This window comes from Bos mutus, chromosome 20, assembly GCF_027580195.1.
Source record: "Bos mutus isolate GX-2022 chromosome 20, NWIPB_WYAK_1.1, whole genome shotgun sequence".
In the NCBI taxonomy this organism is placed as follows: domain Eukaryota; kingdom Metazoa; phylum Chordata; class Mammalia; order Artiodactyla; family Bovidae; genus Bos; species Bos mutus.
This window is the reverse complement of record NC_091636.1, coordinates 41,315,222-41,337,450: the sequence shown is the minus strand read 5'-3', so window position 1 is coordinate 41,337,450 and position 22,229 is coordinate 41,315,222. Positions and strand designations below refer to the sequence as shown.

Below are 22,229 nucleotides of genomic sequence, written 5' to 3'. Positions count from 1 at the left end.
CTATACTTCAATACAATAGAAAACTATTAGTAGAAACATTCTTCATCTTTAAGCAGGACAAACTCTTCAAAAAGGCTATGTTACATAGGCCCCCTCTTACCTTTCTTGTTAATAGACTTTTACGTCTCATTCCACAAGCCTCTAGCTGTAACCTTCCTCTCAACGCTAATTCAATCAACATACACCCACGTAATCCAGATGATATACAGTCATTCCAAAACGATGTGTAACCCTATTTAAAAAAGAGAAAACAAAAGAGTTAATTTACTTTGGAGTCAAGAAAATAAGTATTTTTTAGCCAAAGCTATTTCTCGTGCCTTTTACCTTTCATATCTTTCTCTAATTAAAATCAAAATACTGAAAAAATACAAGTACTATACATTATTAAACTAGGATTTTCAAGAACTTACTGTCTTTTCACCACTTTCTTACAAGTAACTTTGGAAGTCACTAAGTTATGTGCTAATTAGGCCCTTTCAGACTTCAGGGCTCACCCATTCAGTTAACCTCAGATCATAGTGGTTTACAACATGGGCAAAAGCAGCAGCTCAGGAAAAATAATCTAGTCCAATGCGGCCTCATGCAGAATTAGAACATCATTCAATGCTGTTTAGGATAAAAACACAAGGTTAAATTCAGATGAATATATCAGAAAACTTAGGCATGGGGTCATGCCTAGTACTCTGAATAACAAACTGTAAAGCAATCAGATTCCGGCACCCCCCAACACACAACCCCAGGAGAAATTTAAGGGCAATAACCAAGGTGGATAAAAAAGCCAGACAAAATGAGACTGATAGATATCTAGGGATTTGGGAATACTCAAGTGAAAACAGGCACTCTTTGAGAGCTAACAACTGGGTCTGTCCAAATTACAAAGCCATGAAGAGTTGCCAACTACTAAAGTACTCTACTTCCCAGGTGGCGCCAGTGGTAAAGAATCTGCCTGCCAGTGCAGGAGACCCAAGAGACGTGGGTTTGATCTGTGTTGGGAAGATTCCCTGAAGGAGGAAATGGTTACCCACTCCAGTATTCTTGCCTGGAGAATTCCATGGACAGAGGAGCCTGGCAAGCTTCAGTGAGTACTCAACTCTGAAGAGAAATCAGCAGCTGTCACTAGTCCTGTTTAAAACTCAGAATAAGGTAACATACAATTTTGGTGGGAGGGAAAACAGGTCAAAGGATTCTTTGAAGAAAGGAAGGCCTAGACTCAGGGTTATGGGGCTCTGTTGGGGTCAGTCTTGGTGCTCTGCCAGGCCACCGTGGGCAGCTTGTATTTAAGATGATGACTATCACGGTCCACGCAACTTCACTTTTGACACAGGAACTTAAATGGCGAAGCTACCCTTCTGAGAATGAAGGCTTTGAGAAAATTAGAGTTTAGACTAAGGGAGCCACAAGGAGATCAACATTAAGAAGCAGGTTTACAGGACTTTCCTGGTGGTCCAGTGGATAACACGCCACACTCCCAATGCAGGAGCCCAGATTCAATCCTTGGTCAGGGAGGTAAATCACACATGCCAAAACTAAGACCCAATGCAGCCATAGAAGTGTGTGTTTGTTTGGTTGGTTTTTTTTTTTAATTTGTTTAAAAATAAAGAAGCCGGACTTCCCTGGTGGTATAGTGGGTAAGAATCCGCCTTCCAATGCAGGGACACAGGTTTGATCCCTGGTCCAGGAAGATTCCACATGCCATGGGCAACTAAAGCCCACATGTCTAGAGCCTGTGGGCCACAAGAAAAGCCACCACAATGAGAGGCCCGCAGGCCACAAAGATGAGTAGCCCCAGCTCATCACAACTAGAGAAAGCGCATGCAGCAATGAAGACCCAAAACAACCAAGTACTTTATAAATAAATAAATATTTTTTTAATTTATATAAAAAATAAAGAAGCAGACTTAAATGTGAGGCAGGGGAAGCAGATATTGTTTAGATTTGAGGGGATTCTTTTAAACTTAGTTTTTTTTAGGGATCTGGTTAAATTAAGATCACTAGAGATTTAGCTAAGTAGTTAATAAGACCAGTAACTTACAGATGTTGGGTAAAATCCATGGCTTGTGTATCCATCCAATACAATTAAAGCTCTAGGAAGCCCAGAAATGGATTCAAATGAAATCAAAGTTATAGCTATCTGGCTTCAACGGGCCTGGACATACAGATGGGAGTTCCCAGGTGAGCCTCTACAAACTATAAATAATAGAGTATACCTCTTAAGACAGTGATGGATCAAGTACAGGACCATGCCCTGTCTCTGCAGCCTGCAAATTTCTGATGAACAGTACTTATTAGAAATTTAGGGACTTCCCTGGCAGTCAGTCCAGTGGTTAAGAGTCTGCCTTCCAATGCAGGGGGTGTGTATTCGATGGCTGGTCGGGAACTAAGATCCCATGCCTCAGGGCAACTAAGCCTGTTCGAGGCCAGCAAAGATCCAGTGCAGCTAAAAACAATAAACAATAAAAATTAAAAGAATGACCGATTTCACCTTAGAAAAAAGGGAGAGGGGAGAATCTTACATTTGCTAGCAGACAACAAAATACACCTCAACCTCAACTGCCCTGAGAATAAAGGTATACCCAGAGAAGTTAGCAAAATGGAGTATTTAACAGGACTTCAAAGATTTACATGTAGTGAATGGCTTTTGGGCATTAACATTAACGACACATACTTAAACAGAATTAACTTCACGTGGGAAAACAGACAAATGGACATGGACAGTTCTGTACCAAAGCTTCCGGGACTCATACACAATATTCCAAAGATCAGTGAAGCCACCAAAACCATACCAAGCAGGCTGACGACGCCTGCCAAAATCCACATCATAAAAGTATGATCAGGAATTAAGCAAGTTGCCAGAAGCAGGAGAGAAAAGGGGAGTTGTTTAGTCGCTAAGTCATGCCTAACTCTTTTGCAACCCCATGGACTCTAGCCCCGCCAGTCTCTGTTCATGGGATTCTCCAGGCAAGAATACCAAAGTGGGTAGCCATTCCCTCCTTCAGGGGATCTTCCTGACCCAGGGGTCGAACCCGTGTCTCCTGCATTGGTAGGCAGATTCTTTACCACTGAGCCATGAGGGAAGCCCATAGCTGAACAAAAATATTTTATATTACTGGATAAGATGGTGGCAATGCCATCCTTGAGAATTAAGTATATTAGAAGGAAAGCAGTACACTGGAAAAAGCCAACTGAATTTGGTCACGACCTAGGCCAGCAAGATTCTGCAATGAATCCATGTCACTTTTACACATACAAGCAAAGCTACTGAAGCTGGGGCACCAGCTTAGATCCTGCCAATTGCTAAAGAGCACTTCCATCTTTTAATCTCTAGTGCTAACCATACAACTACATTTTACTGATCTCCAAACATAAGTTTAGTCTCTCTATATGAGATGATGGAAGCTAACTACACTTACTGTGGTAATCATTTCACTATATAGGCCTACCTCGGTTTGGTAAATCAGAGATATCACAGAATTGTTTCCAGACCACAGGAACAAAGCCAGTATCACAAGAAGTGAGTCACACAAATGTTATGGCTTCCCAGTGCACATAAAAGTTAATATATACACTACACTATACTACTACTACTACTACTACTACTACCAAGTCGCTTCAGTCGTGTCCGACTCTGTGCGACCCCACAGACAGCAGCCCACCAGGCTCCGCCGTCCCTGGAATGCTCCAGGCAAGAACACTGGAGTGGGTTGCCATTTCCTTATAACCAAAAAAATAGAAAATGTATATACCTTAGTTTTAAAATTCCTTATTGCTAATTTAAAAACACCTTTAATTTGTAAAACATATGGTATCTGTGAAGCACAGTAAAGCAAAGCACAATAAAATAAGGTATGCCTGCATGTGTAAATTAAACCACAATACTGTACACCTTAAATTTATACAGCGATGTATGTCAATTATTTCTCAATAAAACTGAGGGGGAGAAGTTGTATCTCTGGTATTGGGATGCATTTAAAAATAGATGGTATCTTGAAAGAAATACAGTATTATAGCTACTGCTGCTGCTGCTAAGTCGCTTCAGTCGTGTCCGACTCTGTGCGACCCCACAGACGGCAGCCCACCAGGCTCCCCCGTCCCTGGGATTCTCCAGGCAAGAACACTGGAGTGGGTTGCCATTGCCTTCTCCAGTGCATGAAAGTGAAAAGTCAAAGTGAAGTCGCTCAGTCGTGTCCGACCCTCAGTGACCCCATGAACTGCAGCCTTCCAGGCTCCTCCACCCATGGGATTCTCCAGGCAAGAGTACTGGAGTGGGGTGCCATTGGTTAACCTAAACCCATGGAAGAGAGGACAGACATGGGGCACAAGCCTCACAGGTGCACAGCAGTCAGATGAAGAACTGGTATCTAACTTGTCAGTTACTAGGAGCCTTAAAACTTGGTCAGACTGGCTGAGTGACCATCCAAATCTAGGCAGACTACCAATCTACCTGACTTCTCAGTGCGAAAGACTTCATCAGAGCAGGTAACAACACACCAGCCCGGGATTTGTCCTCAGATAAAACACCACTCCTGAAACAATTACAAGGACTTGTGGTCTAAATAGGAAGGTTATATATTCAGGGCATGAATGTGTTTTTGCCCTAGTAAAAATCTTATACCGTATCTATCAAAAGGGCAGTTCAGTTCAGTTGCTCAGTCATGTCCAACTCTTTTGAGACCCATGAACAACAGCACTCCAGGCCTCCCTGTCCATCACCAACTGCCAGAGTCTACCTAAACCCATGTCCATTAAGTCGGTGATACCATCCAACCATGTCATCCACTGTCGTCCCATTCTCCTCCTGCCTTCAATCATTCCCAGCATGAGGGTCTTTTCAAATGAGTCAGTTCTTCACATCAGGTGACCAAAGTATTGGAGTTTCAGCTTCAGCATCAGTCCTTGCAATGAATATTCAGGAATGATTTCCTTTAGGATGGACTGGTTGGATCTCCTTGCAGTCCAAAGGACTCTCAAGAGTCTTCTCCAACACCACAGTTCAAAATCATCAATTTTTCAGCACTCAGCTTTCCTTATAGTCCAACTCTCACATCCATACATAACTACTGAAAAAACCAGGGCTTTGACTACCTTAGCTTAATCCAAAAGTAGGGTACTAGCACTCAAAGTTCAGGGTCACATGAAGGGAGAACCACTGGCCAGGCAATCAGCTTAGTGACAAAGCAGCAGCACTCCATTAGGAATACCAGTAGCCACAGGATCTTGAGGATGTCCTCTACTCACTGCAGAAGACTCAACTTCTGGGTCCTGAAGGAGGTTAGAGAACCACACACACACACACACACACAAACTATTTGGGGGCCCTACAAGTTTAAGGTTAGGATCAGAATCAGCTATTTCTAAAATATAATAATGGAAGAGGCAGGATATGCTAAGTAGCAGTGGGTCATACACTACCCCCACAAGAATCCAGAGAACCAGGATTTCATCAGGCCTGGGTCCAAAGCAAGGGGAAACACTGAAGAACAGATGGTCCCATGAAGACCCTAACATGGCTGTCCTGGGGAGCTGAAATGCTAGAAAATCAAATCAGGCACATTTGAAAGTCATACCACGTGCAGCTCACAAGTGTGTTAGTCACTCAGTCGTGTCCAACTCTTGGCAACCCCATGGACTGTAGCCTGCCAGGCTCCTCTGTCCATGGAATTCTCCAGGCAAGAATACTGAAGTGGGTTGCCATTTCCTCCTCCAGGGGATCTTTGCAACTCAAGGATCGAATCCGGATCTCCTGCATTGAAGGCAGATTCTTTACTGTCTGAACCACCAGGGAAGTCTAAGTCTTCAACAAAATCAAGACTAGAATACAAGACGCAGGCAATCAGAAGGCCCTGGAAGCTAATTCAAAGCACCTCTACTTGCCTATTACCAAAATTTAATAATAACAACTAATGATAACCAGGTAGGTGGAGACTTTCCCAACAGAATGCCAGCTAAACTGACTACAGAGTGCTCCTATCAATCTTACATTTTTGGTAACACTCAGCATCTCCAACTCAGACAAATGGCCAATCTTTAGGCAGACCTCACAAGAAGCTTGTAACTTTAAGTGGGATATATGATCTTTACCATATAGTATGCCACTCAGAAGCAAGGAGCAGAACAGAAAGAATGAAGGCACAGGAATGAATGAGGCAATGACACCAGGGACAAGCTCTGCCCTTCAGTGGGCAGTTCCAAGATCTAAACGTAGGGGACAGAGAATACATGCAGTAATCTGACATTACTGCAGATCTAAGCAACAACCTCCAACACAACTTTTTCTCAGCGATGAGATAAAATTTACTTTGATCTTTATTTGCCTGATTCCCTTTTTCTTCTCAAGTGGCTCCACTTGGGGAGGATTTCAAAGGGAAATGTTCACTGGGGCCCCTAAATATGCTAACATTGAATTCTCATCATTCAACTTTTGAGTTCCAGAATATTTAACCAGAAGCCTTTTATTGTTTAAGACTAACTGTTGTTAATATATGGACAAGGTATAGACAACAGTTTTCATATTTTACGAGCATGTTTCTGTTTTTATGCACAAAGTATTTCCAAATGAAATGACTAAAAACAACATATCTGTATATAATGTTTAATTCTATTGTGACCACTGTTTCAGAAATGGCACAGACTTTCCTCAGCAAAAGAAAATATCAGGTTTCCAAAAACATTTGGGATTTACTATAGGTGGCGCTACCAGTAAAGAACCTGCCTGCCAATGCAGGAGACAAGAGACGACGGTTCAATCCCTGCATCGGAAAGATCCCTTGGAGGGCACAGCAACCCACTCCAGTATTCTTGCCTGAAGAAACTCATGGACAGAGGAGCCTGGTGGGCTACAGTCCACAGGGTCACAAAGTCGGACATGACTGAAGCAACTGAGCACACACGCACCAAACTCACTCCAAAAGTTGTACTACTGAGACCACTCTTGGCTCACATCCACCTTTTAGAAACTTGCCCTCTACAGATTTTACAGAAAGGGATGACTATTCTGCCAAATCTAATTGGACCAGGATGGGTACATTAAAGTTCTCCTCCTGGGAATCTGAACTTGGCACACACAGGCTGTATCATTTAGGTGAGCATAGACAATAGAGATGTAACTGGTTATGTGGATTCAGAAGTCACTGGCCGTTCTTCACAAATGCAACCAGAGAATGATGATAAACAGAAAGGAACAGAAGAGAGACATGCAGACATGAGAGAACATACAGTGTAAGGCAGACCCAGACATACACATAGAGACACAGAGAAAAGCATCCTAACAACAGAATTGTGCCTGTATCTGGGTTGTACCTCTAAACCTTATTTCCAAAAGACTGACCTGTATCTCCTTTCCTTAGGTTACTTGCAGAAATTTCTGTTCTTGCAAGCAGCTAACTTTTAGTAATGCCAAAAGGAATTTAATGAAATATTAAATCAGTGGTATCTGAAAAAGTTTGTGTATAGAAACTATAACTAAAAGATTCATCACAGGCTAAAAAAATATTATGCATGGCCAAGGAATTCAAATTTGCATACATAAACTCCAGTACTTTGGCCACCTCATGCAAAGAGTTGACTCATTGGAAAAGACTCTGATGCTGGGAGGGATTGGGAGCAGGAGGAGAAGGGAACGACAGAGGATGAGATGGCTGGATGGCATCAGCAACTCAATGGATGTGAGTTTGAGTGAACTCCGGGAGATGGTGATGTTCAGGGAGGGCTGGCATGCTGTGATTCACGGGGTTGCAAAGAGTCAGACATGACTGAACGACTGAACTGAACTGAACTGAACCTTGTTATTAGAACACCAGTAAGTGTGAGAGTGACAAGGGTAGTGGCTTGAAAACCAGTGGTAGTGAAAACAAACAGCAGTCCCAGCAACAAAACGAACCTGTCAGAAAGCAAATTAGGGACTGTGATTATCAAGTGCCACATTCCAATTAATCTCATCTAACTAGAAGCAAATGAAATCCCAACATTGTTAACCTTAAAAGACAGAAAATACACACACACTAAGAGACACATTAATAATTTACTTATACATCAAACCCAAACTGAGGGACACTCTATCAAATAATGAGTAAAGAACTAAAGGAAACCACATTTAAAGAATTAGTGGGAAAAATGACAATGATGCATTAATAAAAATAACGATTCATCAAATATTGAACCTCAGTTAAGAGAATGAAATTCTTTAGTTAAGAAATATCACTGAATGAACCATATAATTACTTATTTTTCCCACTGTTTTCTTTTTCAACCTTTTATTTTCAGGAATTCTTTAAAAAAAGAGCTAATGCCTATTGTATATACTTCACTGAAAAAAGTTTATTTTAGGTTTCTCTTGTATTCTTGAAGTAAAACAAGTTCAGCTAGTTCTTTTTTTTAATTTTATTTTATTTTTAAACTTTATATAATTGTATTAGTTTTGCCAAATATCAAAATGAATCCGCCACAGGTGTATCTCCTAAGGAAATGATCTAGCCGAAGTCCAAAAATAAAAGAGATCACTGTTGTCCTTCTCTATTATTAATTCTTAAATGGACAGTAGATCCAAAAATAACTGGAGAGGCGAAAAGAGGAAGAAAAACTAATCAACATGTGTAGAAATTGCTCGAAAGAAAGAAGTATGGATGGATTAATTGATGTACTTGGGAAAAGGTTAAAACGTCTTGTTTTCCTGGTTAATGCATAATACAAGTTATGTTACTATCTGAAGGTAATTGGGAAACTATGATATATCTGCCAAAACTCATAAATGTTATACTAGCAACCATCTGTTTGAAAATAGGGGAATAAAGGTCTTTTTTTTTCCTATCCAAAGAAAAAAAGTATGACTGGGACTTCTCTGGTGGCATGGCGGATAAGAATCCACCTTGCAATGCAGGGGACACAGGTTTGATCCTTGGTCCAGGAAGGTTCCACAGCCTGTGAGCCACAGCTAATGAGCTTCTGTGCCACAACTACTGAAGCCCACATGCCTTAGGGCCAGCAACTCGCAACTAAGCCCAAGTGCTGCAATTAAAGAAGCCTGTGTGCCTACAGACTTCCACAGCAAGGGAAGCCAGCACAGTGAGAAACCTATGCACCACAACTAGAGAGCAGCCTTCACTCTCTGCAACTAGAGAAAGCCTGCATGCAGCAGTAAAGACCCAGCACAGCCAAAAATAAGTAAATGTAGCAGTGTGAATATGTCACACACACACACACAATGACTATAGTGAAAAGTTTACTAGAGGGGCTCAACAGTAGATGAGAGATGAGAAATAGTCAATGAACTTGAATTTGAATTTAAAGAACAAGACGGAAAGTAATGAAGAAAACAGGAAAAGCCTCAGTGGGCTTCCCTTGTGGCTCAGCTGTAAGCCACTGTAAAAAAGAATTTGCCTGTAATGCAGGAGACCTGGGTTCAATCCCTGGGTTGGGAGGATCTCTTTAAGAAGGGAAAGCCTACCCACTCCAGTATTCTGGCCTGGAGAATTCCATGGACTGTATAGTCCATGGGGTCGCAAAGAGTCAGACATGACTGAGTGACTCGCACTTCACTTTCACTTCAGAGAGTAGTGTTCAAGCAAGTCTCCCAGTAGCGACAAGAGCCTCAAAAAGAGGAGAAAGCAGAAAAAAGAGTAACTGAAAACTTCCCCAAATATGGTGAAAAATATTCATTGAAGATCCAGAGCATCATACCCAGATGCATCACAGTCAAACTGCTGACATTAAACAAAGAGTATATATTATATACTGGAAAAGCAACAAGAAAAAAACAACTTATCCCATTTAAGGGAACAATACAGTTACCAGATAACCTCTCACTAGAAATACTGGAAACCAAAAGGCATTAGGATAACATATTCAGTGCTGAAAGAAACAAACTATCAACCAAGAATCTATACCCAGCAAAATACCCTTCAAAGCTGAAGATGAAACAGACATTTACAAGTAAACAAAGGCTGAATTTGTTGCTAGCAGATATGCCTTATAAGCAATACTAAAAGAACTCCTGCCAATTTTAAGTAAATTAATATCAGACAGTATTTCAAATCCATATAAAGAAAAGATAGCTACAAAGGTAAATGAACAAGAAAGACTATATATTTTCTATTTTTGCCTTTAAAAACTCACTTAAAAGCAAAAGATTGCATAAAATAGTAAGTATAAAACAGTATTGAGTTATGTGACCTTGTAATATTTCTGACAATAATGAACAAAGGAAAGGGGTAAATGAAGACATACTGGAGCATAGTTTCTGCATTTTGCTGGAACTAAATGAGTATTATTTTAAAGAAGACTAAGGAAAAAACTCCAATGGATATAGGTATGCAGGGAGGAAGGCAAGGCGGAAGAAAGGGAGGAGTAGGGAAATTTAAATAGTATAACTTTATTTTTCCATTTAACACAAAAGAAGATGGTAGAAGAGGTAGAGAGACAAAAAGGACATCTGACACAGAAAACAAAGAGCACAGTGGCTGGTATAAATCCAACTCTATCAGTAATCACATTAAATGTGTGGGCTAGATCAGATATTCTAATGGTCAAGTTTCATAGACCGGATAAAAGATTTAACCATACCTATGTTGTCTACAAGAGACAGTTTAGATTCAAAGACACAAACAGGTTTAAAAGAATGAATTTTTTTTAAAACCATGGAAACACTAATTCAAAGAAAGCTGGAATATTATATAACATGAGACAAAGTAGACATCAGAATAAGGAAAACTGAAAGACACAAAGGGGAATGTTTCATAATGATAACAGAGTTAACCATCAGGAAGATTTAACTATTACACACAGAAACACCTAAAAAGAGAATCCCAAAATACATGATACAAACCTAACAAAAAGGAAAAACAGACAATACAGTAATAGTAGTGGAAGACCACACTGTTAACTGATACAACTAGAGAGAAAACAAAGATATAGCATTGAACAATATGATACAACTAGAGAGAAAACGACCGAAGATACAGCATTGAACAACAATATCAACCAATTTGACTTAAATGACATTTATAGAACACTCCAACCAACAACAGCAAAATACATTTTCTTTTCAAGCACACAAATATTTCCCAAGATACCTCATAAGTCAGCCCACAAATCAATGAATTTAAAAGCAGTGAAATCATAGAAAACGCTTTACTCCAAGAGAATTAAATCAGAATTAAAACAGAATGAAATGCGAAAAATCTCCACATGAGAAATAATCCATGGCTCAAAGAATTACAGAAGGCAGGAAGAAGTAATCTGAACTAAAAGAATATGAAAACACAAAATATAAAAACCTACACGATGCAGCTAAAGCAGTGTTTAAAGACATCTGAAGCTTTATTAAATACCTGTATTACAGAAGAAGACCTCAAATCAACAACCTAATCTTGTACCTTAAGAAATCAGAAAAAAAAAAAAAAAAGAAATCAGAAAAAGAGCAAACTAAATCCAAAGCAATCAAAGAGAAGGAAATGATAAAGCTTAGCATGGAAACCAATGAAATGCAAAACAGAAAAATAGAAGAGGGGACAAAGGTCAATAAAGCCAGCTTATTTCTTTTAAAAAGATCAATGTTAAAACAGGCATATGGAGAGGAAGAAAGGAGAGGGACAAAAGATCCACGAAGTACCAAGATAAAAAAACAGGAGGAACATCACTTCCAACCTTACAGAAATTTAAAGGATTATAAGGAAATACTATAAACAGCTTTATGCCAATAAAGTAGACAATTTAGACAAAATGTTCAAACTGCTGGATAAACAGCAATTACCAAAACCAACTGAAGAAGAAATACAAAATCAGAATAAAACCTGTAAAAAGAAGTAGAATGACGAGTTGAATTATCTTCAGAGTGTTACTGAGGATGTAAGAAGAAGAATCAGCCTACCAGATGTAGATAAACCTGAATATTGCGCATAGCCACAAGAAAACTTCTTGCAGGTGGGGGCGGGGCGGGCGGGGGGGGTGGTGCAGTTAAGCAGGTCATTTTATATCCTCTTTGAGTCTTCACTTTCTCATTTACAAAATGAAAAAGACATATTTCAAGCATTCTACAAGTATGATTCTAACCAACTGGGAATTCCCTGAGGAGGTATGTGGCTTAAAGCAAAACAGGATACATAATCTATTTTAATTTCTGAAAAAAGCATTTGCAGGTCAATCATCAAGGTTATTCTTCAAACTGCTTCAGTTTAGTTCAGTCACTCAGTCGTGTCCGACTCTTTGTGACCCCATGAATCGCAGCACGCCAGGCCTCCCTGTCCATCACCAACTCCCGGAGTTCACCCAAACTCATGTCCATCGAGTCAGTGATGCCATCCAGCCATCTCATCCTCTGTCATCCCCTTCTCCTCCTGCCCCCAATTCCTCCCAGCATCAGAGTCTTTTCCAATGAGTCAACTCTTCACATGAGGTGGCCAAAGTATTGGAGTTTCAGCTTCAGCATCAGTCCTTCCAATGAACACCCAGGACTGATCTCCTTTAGAATGGACTGGTTGGTCTCCTTGCAGTCCAAGGGACTCACAAGAGTCTTCTCTAGCACCACAGTTCAAAAGCATCAATTCTTTGGCGCTCAGCCTTCTTCACAGTCCAACTCTCACATCCATACATGACCACTGGAAAAACCATAGCCTTGACTAGACGGACCTTTGTTGGCAAAGTAATGTCTCTGCTTTTGAATATGCTGTCTAGGTTGGTCATAGCTTTCCTTCCAAGGAGTAAGCGTCTATTAATTTCACGGCTGCGATCACCATCTGCAGTGATTTTGGAGCCCCAAAAAATAAAGTCTGACACTGTTTCCACTGTTTCCTCATCTATTTACCATGAAGTGATGGGACTGACAGTATATAAAGAACTGTAAAAGATAAGCATTTATAATGGGGTACCTAAAAATTGGTGTTTGGCACTATCATACATAATGTAGAAATGAACAAGAAAATTTCCCAGTTTTCACGTGACACGGAGACCATCTTAAATATCAAACTGATCAAACAAGAAATTAAATGAGAAATTTAAAAAATTTCCTGAGACAAATGAACATGGAAATACAATATATCAGAATTTATGGGATTCACCAACAGCCTCTAGATAAATGATGTGATACTGGTAGATGAACAAACAGACCGAGAGAATTAATAAATCCAGAAACAGACCCAAGAATACACTGAAATCTAGTATATGATAAACGTGCTATCTTAAATCATATACCTGATAAGGGATAAATATCCAAAGTATATAAAGAATTCATATAACAGCAAAAAAAAATAATAATCCAGATTAAAAAAAGGGCAAAGAACCCAGACATTTCTCCAAAGTAGATGGTACTCAGTATAAGAAAGAAAGATGGGCAATTTAATCATTAGTATTAAGAACTATTGGATAGCCATTTAGAAAAACAAAATTGGACCCGTACTTCATATTACACACCATAATTAACTCCAAATGGATGAGAGATTAAAATGTAAAATGAAACAATATAAAGCACTATAAGAAAATAGGAGTGAATACCTTCATAACCTAATTTTGGGGCAGGGGGTGGGTGGAAAAGCTTCCAGCTACTGCTCAAAATCTAGAAGAAATACATATGGATAAATTGTATTACATAAGTTTTTTTTAAAGTACTCATGGCAAAAGCATCAACAAAGTAAAAAAGACAAAAGAAAATGTAGGAAAATAATTGATAACATCTCACAAAGACACAATTAGTTCCTAAAAATTAAAGGAAAATAAGATCAAGGGACTTCCCTAGCAGTCCAGTGGTTAAGACTCTGTGCTTCCATGGCTGGGGGACGTGGGTTCAATCCCTGTTTGGGGAATCAAGATCCCACGTGCTGCAGCCAAAAAATTTTTTAAAAAAAGGAAAATAAGATCAATACTCAATTTTTTAAAGGCAAAGATACAAACAGTAAATTCACAAAAGAAATGAAAATGACTTAAACATATGTAAAGATGCTTCCTATCATTAACAATACACATTTAAATAACAGAAGAAAAACAAAACCAATAAAAAATGGGCAAAACAAGTGTCTATAAAAGATGAATGGATAAACAAAATGTGCTACATACATACAATAGAATATTATTAGGCTTTAAAAAGAAACAAAATTCTGACAAATGCTACAACAAGATGAACCGGGTCTGCTAAGTGACATAAGCCAATTACAAACAGGCAAAAGCTATATGATTTCCTTTTTATGAGGTGCCTAGAGGAGTCAAAACCACTGCCAGTAGAGTGGTGGCTGCCCCAGACAGGTGGGAGGAGGAATGAGGAGCTGTCACTTAATTGGTAAGGAATTCCAGTGAGGGATGAACAGTGGCGACAGTTGCACAACAAAGAGAATGTCCTTACTGTTACTGAACTATAGACTTTAAAATGGCTAAAAGAGTGAATTCTGTTATTGACATTTTAATACAATTTTTAAAACTACATGAGACAATGCTTATCTGATAAGACTGGCAAAAATCGAAAAATATCTGACACCATTGGCAACGATAAGGCCAATACACTGTGCTAGGAATGCAAAATGACATTATCCCTGACAGAAATCATGAAAAAGTACATGTCTTTAGCTTGACAATCCTACTTCTAGAAATCTCCTCTGAAAAGTCTACATCCCCATAAATATGAAACAATAAATGCATATGATTATTAATTACAACATTATCTGAAGTAAAAACTTGGTAACAGTCCATAAATCCATTAATAAAAACAATGAATATATGAAGATAAACAAGCATAATGGAACACTATGGAGCCATAAAAGATCTTTATATAATGATATGAAATAATCTTCAGGCTACATAATCTATAAAAAGGAAAATGCCAAACAGCATATATCAGTTCAGTTCAGTCACTCAGTCGTATCTGACTCTTTGTGACTCCATGAGTCGCAGCACGCCAGGCCTCCCTGTCCATCACCAACTCTCAGAGATCACTCAAACTCACGTCCATCAAGTCAGTGATGCCATCCAGCCATCTCATCCTCTGCCATCCCCTTCTCCTCCTACCCCCAATTCCTCCCAGCATCAGAGTCTTTTCCAATGAGTCAACTCTTCACATGAGGTGGCCAAAGTATTGGAGTTTCAGCTTCAGCATCAGTCCTTCCAAAGAAATCCCAGGGCTGATCTCCTTGCAGTACAAAGGACTCTCAAGAGTCTTCTCCAACACCACAGTTCAGAAGTATCAGTTCTTCGGCCCTCAGCTTTCTTCACAGTCCAACTGTCACATCCATACATGACCACTGGAAAAACAATAGCCTTGACTAGACGGACCTTTGTTGGCAAAGTAATGTCTCTGCTTTTCAATATGCTATCTAGGTTGGTCATAACTTTCCTTCCAAGGAGTAAGCGTCTTTTAATATCATGGCTGCAATCACCATCTGCAGTGATTTTGGAGCCCAAAAAAATAAAGTCTGACAGTTTCCACTGTTTCCCCATCTATTTGCCATGAAGTGATGGGACCGGTTGCCATGATCTTAGTTTTCTGAATGTTGAGCTTTAAGCCAACTTTTTCACTCTAGTAGGCTATCTTCTGTATTTGGGGGAGAGGAGCAAGAACAAGTATGTTTAATTTTGCTACAAAAACACTGGTAAAACAAACTCCAAACTAAGTTTTCAAAATGACCAACAAGAGGAAGAAGGAATGAAGTAGAAAGGATGATGGAAGTAAAGACTCCTAACTTGTAATACTTATACATATTCAAAACAGAAAAAACATTTTTAAATAAGGAAAACAAATGAGCTAATCTAACTGCACAAAAATCAGTGATACAACCACAAAGAAATATTAACTATTTCAACTGCCTTTAGAATACAGTATTTTAACTGTACATCCTAGTAAAGTATTGCAAACAAATTTGAGGCTGAATTCAACAGTCAATTTGTAGTTAATACTGACATTATTATTATTTGAAAGCTATTTAAATACATGTAGTAACTAATCCAATAAAAACAATATTTGGGGGAACCAAGAACTTTAATTAAGAGAAAAAAGATATAGGTATAAAATTCAATAAGCAAAATAAAAATTCATGTTAAGTCTGAATAAAAAACCATGTGAAGTGATTCTTCCCTCCCCACAAATGCTAGCACTACCCCCTAAAGAAAATATATTCTATGTTTGTGTACTGCAAAGTCCTAGAGGCAAGGACATCCCAATAACACTGAGAACACCCAGTACCCAGACTGTGGTTCATTCCCCACTTAAAAAAAGCAAAGATTCCTTGGACTGATCTCAAGTCTGAAACAGGATATGTATTTAGAAGATGAGTCTCAGGCATTTTGATGTTGACAAGAAAGCAAGAAGTTACCAAAGGTTAATAAGTGATACCAAAAGAACACTGCAGCGAAGGAAATGAATTCCCATTAGCCAAAGGTGCGACAACTTTAACATAAAACTAACATAAAAAAAGAGTAATTTATACAGTTCAGTTCAGTCGCTCAGTCGTCTCCAACTCTTTGCGACCCCAGGGACTGTAGCACGCCAGGCCTCCCAGTCCATCACCAACTCCTGGAGTTCACTCAAACTCACGTCCATTGAGTCAGCGATGCCATCCAGCCATCTCATCCTCTGTCGGCCCGTTCTCCCGCCTTCACTCTTTCCCAACATCAGGGTCTTTTCCAATGAGTCCGTTCTTCCCATCAGGTGGCCAAAGTATTGGAGTTTCAGCTTCAACATCAGTCCTTCTAACGAATATTCAGGACCAATTTATACAGGTGACTCAGATTTCCTTATCAGTCCAATGGCTAAGAACTCCACACTCCCAATGCAGGGGCTCGGGATTTGACCCCTGGTCAGGGAACTAGATCCCACATGACTCAATCAAAAGCTTGCAGACCAAAAGAGCCACGTGTGCTGCAGCTAACAGATTCAGTGCAGAGAAACACATTTCTAAATGCTCCCTTTAAAAAAAATACAAGTGACTGAAACACAATGAATATATTAAAAAAAAACCCACAAGTCACAGTTTAAAAAAACAGAAAGCCCACACCTCACTGAAAGTCACTAAAATACTAACTCCTTATTCTAAAACTCAAAAGAGAAAATTTAGTCAGCCCTCTGTGTCCAAGGATCCAACACACCACAGATAGAAAATAAATCTCCAAAAAGCAAAACTTAAAATTTGCCCCTATTTACACTGTATTTACAACTATTTATATAGCATTTACATTGCACCAAGTATTGTAAGTAACAGAGATGATTCAGATGATACAGGAGGATGTGTTTAAGTTATATGCAAAAACTATAGCATTTTAAATAAGGGACTAGATCATCCAAGGATTTTGGTAACCCCTGCGATGTAGGTCCTGGAACCAATGTCCCTTGGACACTAAGAGACTACTGTATTTATCCTGGCATTAAAAAAACAAAAAAACAAAAAAACTATGTATTTGCTTACTTGGCGCTGTGCTGGGTCTTGGCTGCTGTGCACAGCCTTTTTCTAGTTGGGGCAAATGGGGCTACTCTTCATTGTCATGCACACGGTTTTCCCTGTGGTGGATTCTCTTTTGTGCAGCACACGCTCTGAGACGCAGGGGCTTAGCTGCCCTGTGCGTGAGGATCTTCCCAGAGACTGAACCTGTGTCCTCTACACAGGCCAGCAGATTCTTAACTACTGGACCACCAGGGAAGTTCCTATCCTGCCTTTTAAGTGCATAAAATAAAATGCATAGGATTACAAAGGAGATAAAATTGAAAGCATTAAAAATAAACAAATTTGTGATAATATATGTGCTTGCTAAGTGGTCTTTTCATATCTTATTTACACACTCTTCTTGAGACATCTCAGCCGTTCTCGCTTGCTTGAAAAAAATTTTCAAACAGCGGTACATGAGGGAAAAGTCCCTACCTCTTCCCTTCCCTTCCATCCATCATCCACACCCTCACAGGTAACTTCTATTAACATTTGGAACATATCCTCCTCAAATCCTTTATTCTTCCAACGTGCAGACAGTTGTAGTTTTAAAACTGGGCTAAGCATTTGCAATGCACCATGCTGCTGCTGCTGCTGTTTAGTCACTCAGTCGTGTCCAACTCTTTGTGACACCATAGACTTTCGTCCGTCAGGCTCCTCTGTCCATGGGATTCTCCAGGCAAGAATACTGGAGTGGGTTGCCATTTCCTACTCCAGGGGACCTTCTCCACCCAGGGATCGAACCCAGGTCTCCTGCATTGCAGACAGATTCTTTACAGTCTGAGCCACCAGGGAAGCCCAATGTGCACCATGTCTAGTCCTTACAAGACCAAATTATGTAGGATTTATTCCTCCATTTTCATAAGACAATGAAACTGAGGCTCAAGAGAATTAAGGGACCTGCCAGTTACTGAGTGGCCAAGTTGGAACAGAAACTGTTCTCCTAGCTCCATCATTCTGTCTTGTCTTCCAAGTCCTGTCTGTCTAATGTGTCATCTCCAGTGTTTGCTTTCAGCTTCCATGAAAATGGAGATGTTGAAGAACTCACTTTTCTTTCCACAGGTGCCATGATTCATTTCACTTCAGAGAGCACAAAGTGTAAGCAGAAACTGACCTTCTCTCAAGAAAATGAATTTTGTAACGGATTTCTGGCAAAAATGCACATACTTTTGACTAGCAAAGGTGTTTTTCTTTTTTTGGCCATGCCATGCAGCTTGTGAGATTTTAGTTCTCTGACTAGACTGAACCTGGGCCCTGTCGTGAGAGTGTGGACTGCTAACCAATGGACTGCCAGGGAATTCCCTAGCAAAGTTTTAAAAGTATATTTAACAGCATCTTATTAATAAGATTTAACCATAATTCCATAATCTTTCCTAGGAAGCATGAAGGTTTTGAATAGTAAACAGTTTTGCAAAGCTGTTTTCATATATGTAAATTATCACTTTGTCTTACAATAAGTGAATAAAGCATTATTTTACATTATTATGTAAAGCATTATTATTTATTGAAAAATCTGAAGTTTAGGTAAATTAAGAAGTATAATCTCGTTATCAGTAGTTAAACCTCAAGCTACTCTGGTTAGATACTGTTCTTTGACCACCATGTTACACTGTCAGTATTTTAAGCTGAGGACATTTTGGAAAGCATATAGAATAATAAAAGCATTTAAGTTTTCTATCAAGTCACCATAACACTACTTATTAGATGTTGGCCTCTGCACGATTCTATTTACCTATTGAGTACCAAGACATTGCTAAGCAGAGGTAACAGAGATGACCAAGATATTTACAAGGCACAAAATGAAAAAAAAAATCATAATTCAATGTGATAAATATTGTAATACTGCTATTAATAAAATGAAAGCCTAACTCTCATGTGACAGTATTTGGAAACAAAGCCTCTGGGAGATAATTAGGTTGAGAAGAGGTCATGGGGGTGGGGCCCCGTCATGAAATTACTGCTCTTAGAAGACAGTAGAGATTTTGCTGTCTCTGTCTTGACACACAGCGAGAGGAACCTCACCAGAACCCAATCACGCATCCAACCTTCCGGATGGTGAGAAAAGGAATTTTTATTGTTAAAGCCAATTCTGTTGGTATTTTGTTATGGCAGCCCCAGCAGACTATCACACATGCATAAATACCTACAACATTCTAGACACTGTGCTAGGTGTACACAATGATAGGAGAAAGGGATATGAGCGCAAGAATGGTGCCCTGGAGATTAGGTAAAGAGCTTTGGCTGGGCATCAAGAGATCGGTAAGAAATGGCTGCCAGGTAAAGAAGAGGAGGAGATCCTATACAGAAGAATCTGCTACAAACACAAAGGCCTAAAAAAGTAATAATGTGATTTCCAGGCTACTAGAGAGAAAAATAAAGGATGAAGGTCCACAGCACGACCATACTTATAATACACCCCTATTAAATATAGTACATCAAATAATATGTTTCATCATGCAGTCACAACAAATACTAGGGCATCTTATTTTTCATTGGAAAAATCCTTATTTACTAACATGGGAAGGTGGTCACTGTGCATTATTAAAACAGGGGTTAAAAAAGAGAAAGAAAAGGGGTTACAAACCAGTACTGGAAGGATTTTTTTTTTTTTTAGTTTTAAATAAACATAGGCAAACTCATTGAAAATAGGACTGGAAAATAATGTAACACCAAAATATTACTGCCCAACTTCCACTACTTGCCTCTGTGCAATCCTTTCTCCACACAGAACTTTTTTTTTATTGATAACATAAAGAGTGGGTATGAAAGTATTAGTTGCTCAGTCATCTCTGTCCATGGGATTTCCCAGGCAAGAATAGTGGAGTGGGTTGCCATTTCCTTCTCCAGGGAATCTTCCCGAACCCAGGGATCAAACCCGAGTCCCCCACATTGCACGCAGACTCTTTACTGTCTGAACCACCAAGGAAGCCCCAAAAGTTCTGTGTCTGTCCTTTCCCCACACAGAATTTTTTTTATTGATAACACAAATACTGGGTATACCACTCCCCAATACCTCCAGTGGCTTCCCAACTACACGCAGTATAATACACAAAGTCCTTAACCTGATTTGTGAGGCCTCTAGGTTGCAGCACTCTATCATCATCTCAGGTCTTTCTCCCCATCACTCCAGTCCTGCCTTCAACCACCTTTCAGTTCCTCAAACCAAACCAAGCTCTTCAATACCTCACGACCTTGAAACATACTAGTCTGTCTTCACTGGATTTGGCAGCTATTCATTCTCTGAGTCTCATGCCATGTCCTTAGAAAGTCCTTCCCTATGCTGTCCCCTCAACATCCATTCCCATAGTTTTTTTCACAGTGACTATCACAGTATTTAATTTACACATGTTTATTTATACACATATGTATATACCTATCTATATATGTATCTATATATAGCACAATACCTTCTGTATAGCAGACATTCCACAAATGTCTGTTGAAGGAACAGAAGTTGAATTATGGATTTATTTTTATTTTGTAATCTATATTTTCTCAATCTTTTTCAACAATGAGCACAGACTTGTAAAAGAAAGTAATTAAGAACAGTATACTACCTATTGGTTCTTTAAACTCAAACCAATCATCTTTTCTCTAAGCTTTAATGGTAATTAAATTCAAATAATTCTTTCTGAATAATTATCTTTCTGTCTCATTCCCTCTTCATCCAAGACCCAGGCAACAAATTTCACAAATTGTTGTAACTTCAAGCCTATTACAAATCTTCCTGCCTCCAACTTTTCCATCTACCAATTCTTTCTTCACTTAAATATCTTTCTAAAAATCTAGTTTACATCATTACTGCTATCTTTACAAGCAACAACTGCCTTCACTATCATCTCCACCATCTGTTTAAAGGCTTCAAGGTACTGAGTTTTTTCATTTTCCCTATTCCACACATAATCTCCCTCATATCTTACCTTTTATTATTAGACAACTCAGATTTTATTCTTCAGCTTTAAAATAACATTTCTAGAAGGATAACTTTCCCATTTATTTTGTAATTAATTTATTTATTATAATTGGGGGCTAATTACATCCCACCCAGGAGATTAGTCCTGGGTGTTCAATGGAAGGACTAATGCTAAAGCTGAAACTCCAATACTTTGGCCACCTCATGTGAAGAGTTGACTCATTGGAAAAGACTCTGATGTTGGGAGGGATTGGGGACAGGAGGAGAAGGGGATGACAGAGGATGAGATGGCTGGGATGGCATCACCAACTCAATGGATGTGAGACTGAGTAAACTCCGGGAGTTGGTGATGGACAGGGAGGCCTGGCATACTGCAATTCATGGGGTAGCAAAGAGTCGGACACAAATGAGCGACTGAACTGAATTACAATATTGTAGTAGTTTTGCCATACATTGACATGAAACAGCCATGGGTGTACCTGTGTCCCCCATCCTGAACCCCCCTCCTACCTCCTTCCCCATCCCATTCCTCAGGGTCATCCCAGTGAGGACCCTGTCTCATGCATCGAACCTGGACTGGCGATCCATTTCACATATGATAATATACATGTTTCAATGCTATTCTCTCAAATCATCCCACCCTCGCCTTCTCCCACAGAGTCCAAAAGTCTGTTCTTTACATCTGTGTCTCTTTTGCTGTCTCGCATATAGGGTCATCGTTACCATCTTTCTAAATTCCATATATATACGTTAATATGCTGTATTGGTGTTTTTCTTTCTGACTTACTTCACTCTGTATAATAGGCTCCAGCTTCATCTACCTCATTAGAACTGATTCAAATGCATTCTTTTTAATAGCTGAGTAATATCCCATTTATTTACTTTCACATATATATCCCAACATAACATTCTGTCTAGAATGCTAGTTTCCT

The 22,229-nt window shown here is 39.3% G+C and overlaps 1 protein-coding gene across 1 annotated transcript in view; it reads right to left on the bottom strand.

Moving 5' to 3' along the window:
* Positions 1 to 22,229, bottom strand: part of GOLPH3 (golgi phosphoprotein 3) — a 52,163-nt gene that overhangs the window by 18,686 nt on the left and 11,248 nt on the right. Inside the window, exon 2 of the mRNA XM_070357680.1 lies at positions 101 to 232. Coding sequence (XP_070213781.1) covers positions 101 to 232 — 132 coding nt within the window. The remainder of the gene's footprint in view (positions 1 to 100; positions 233 to 22,229) is intronic.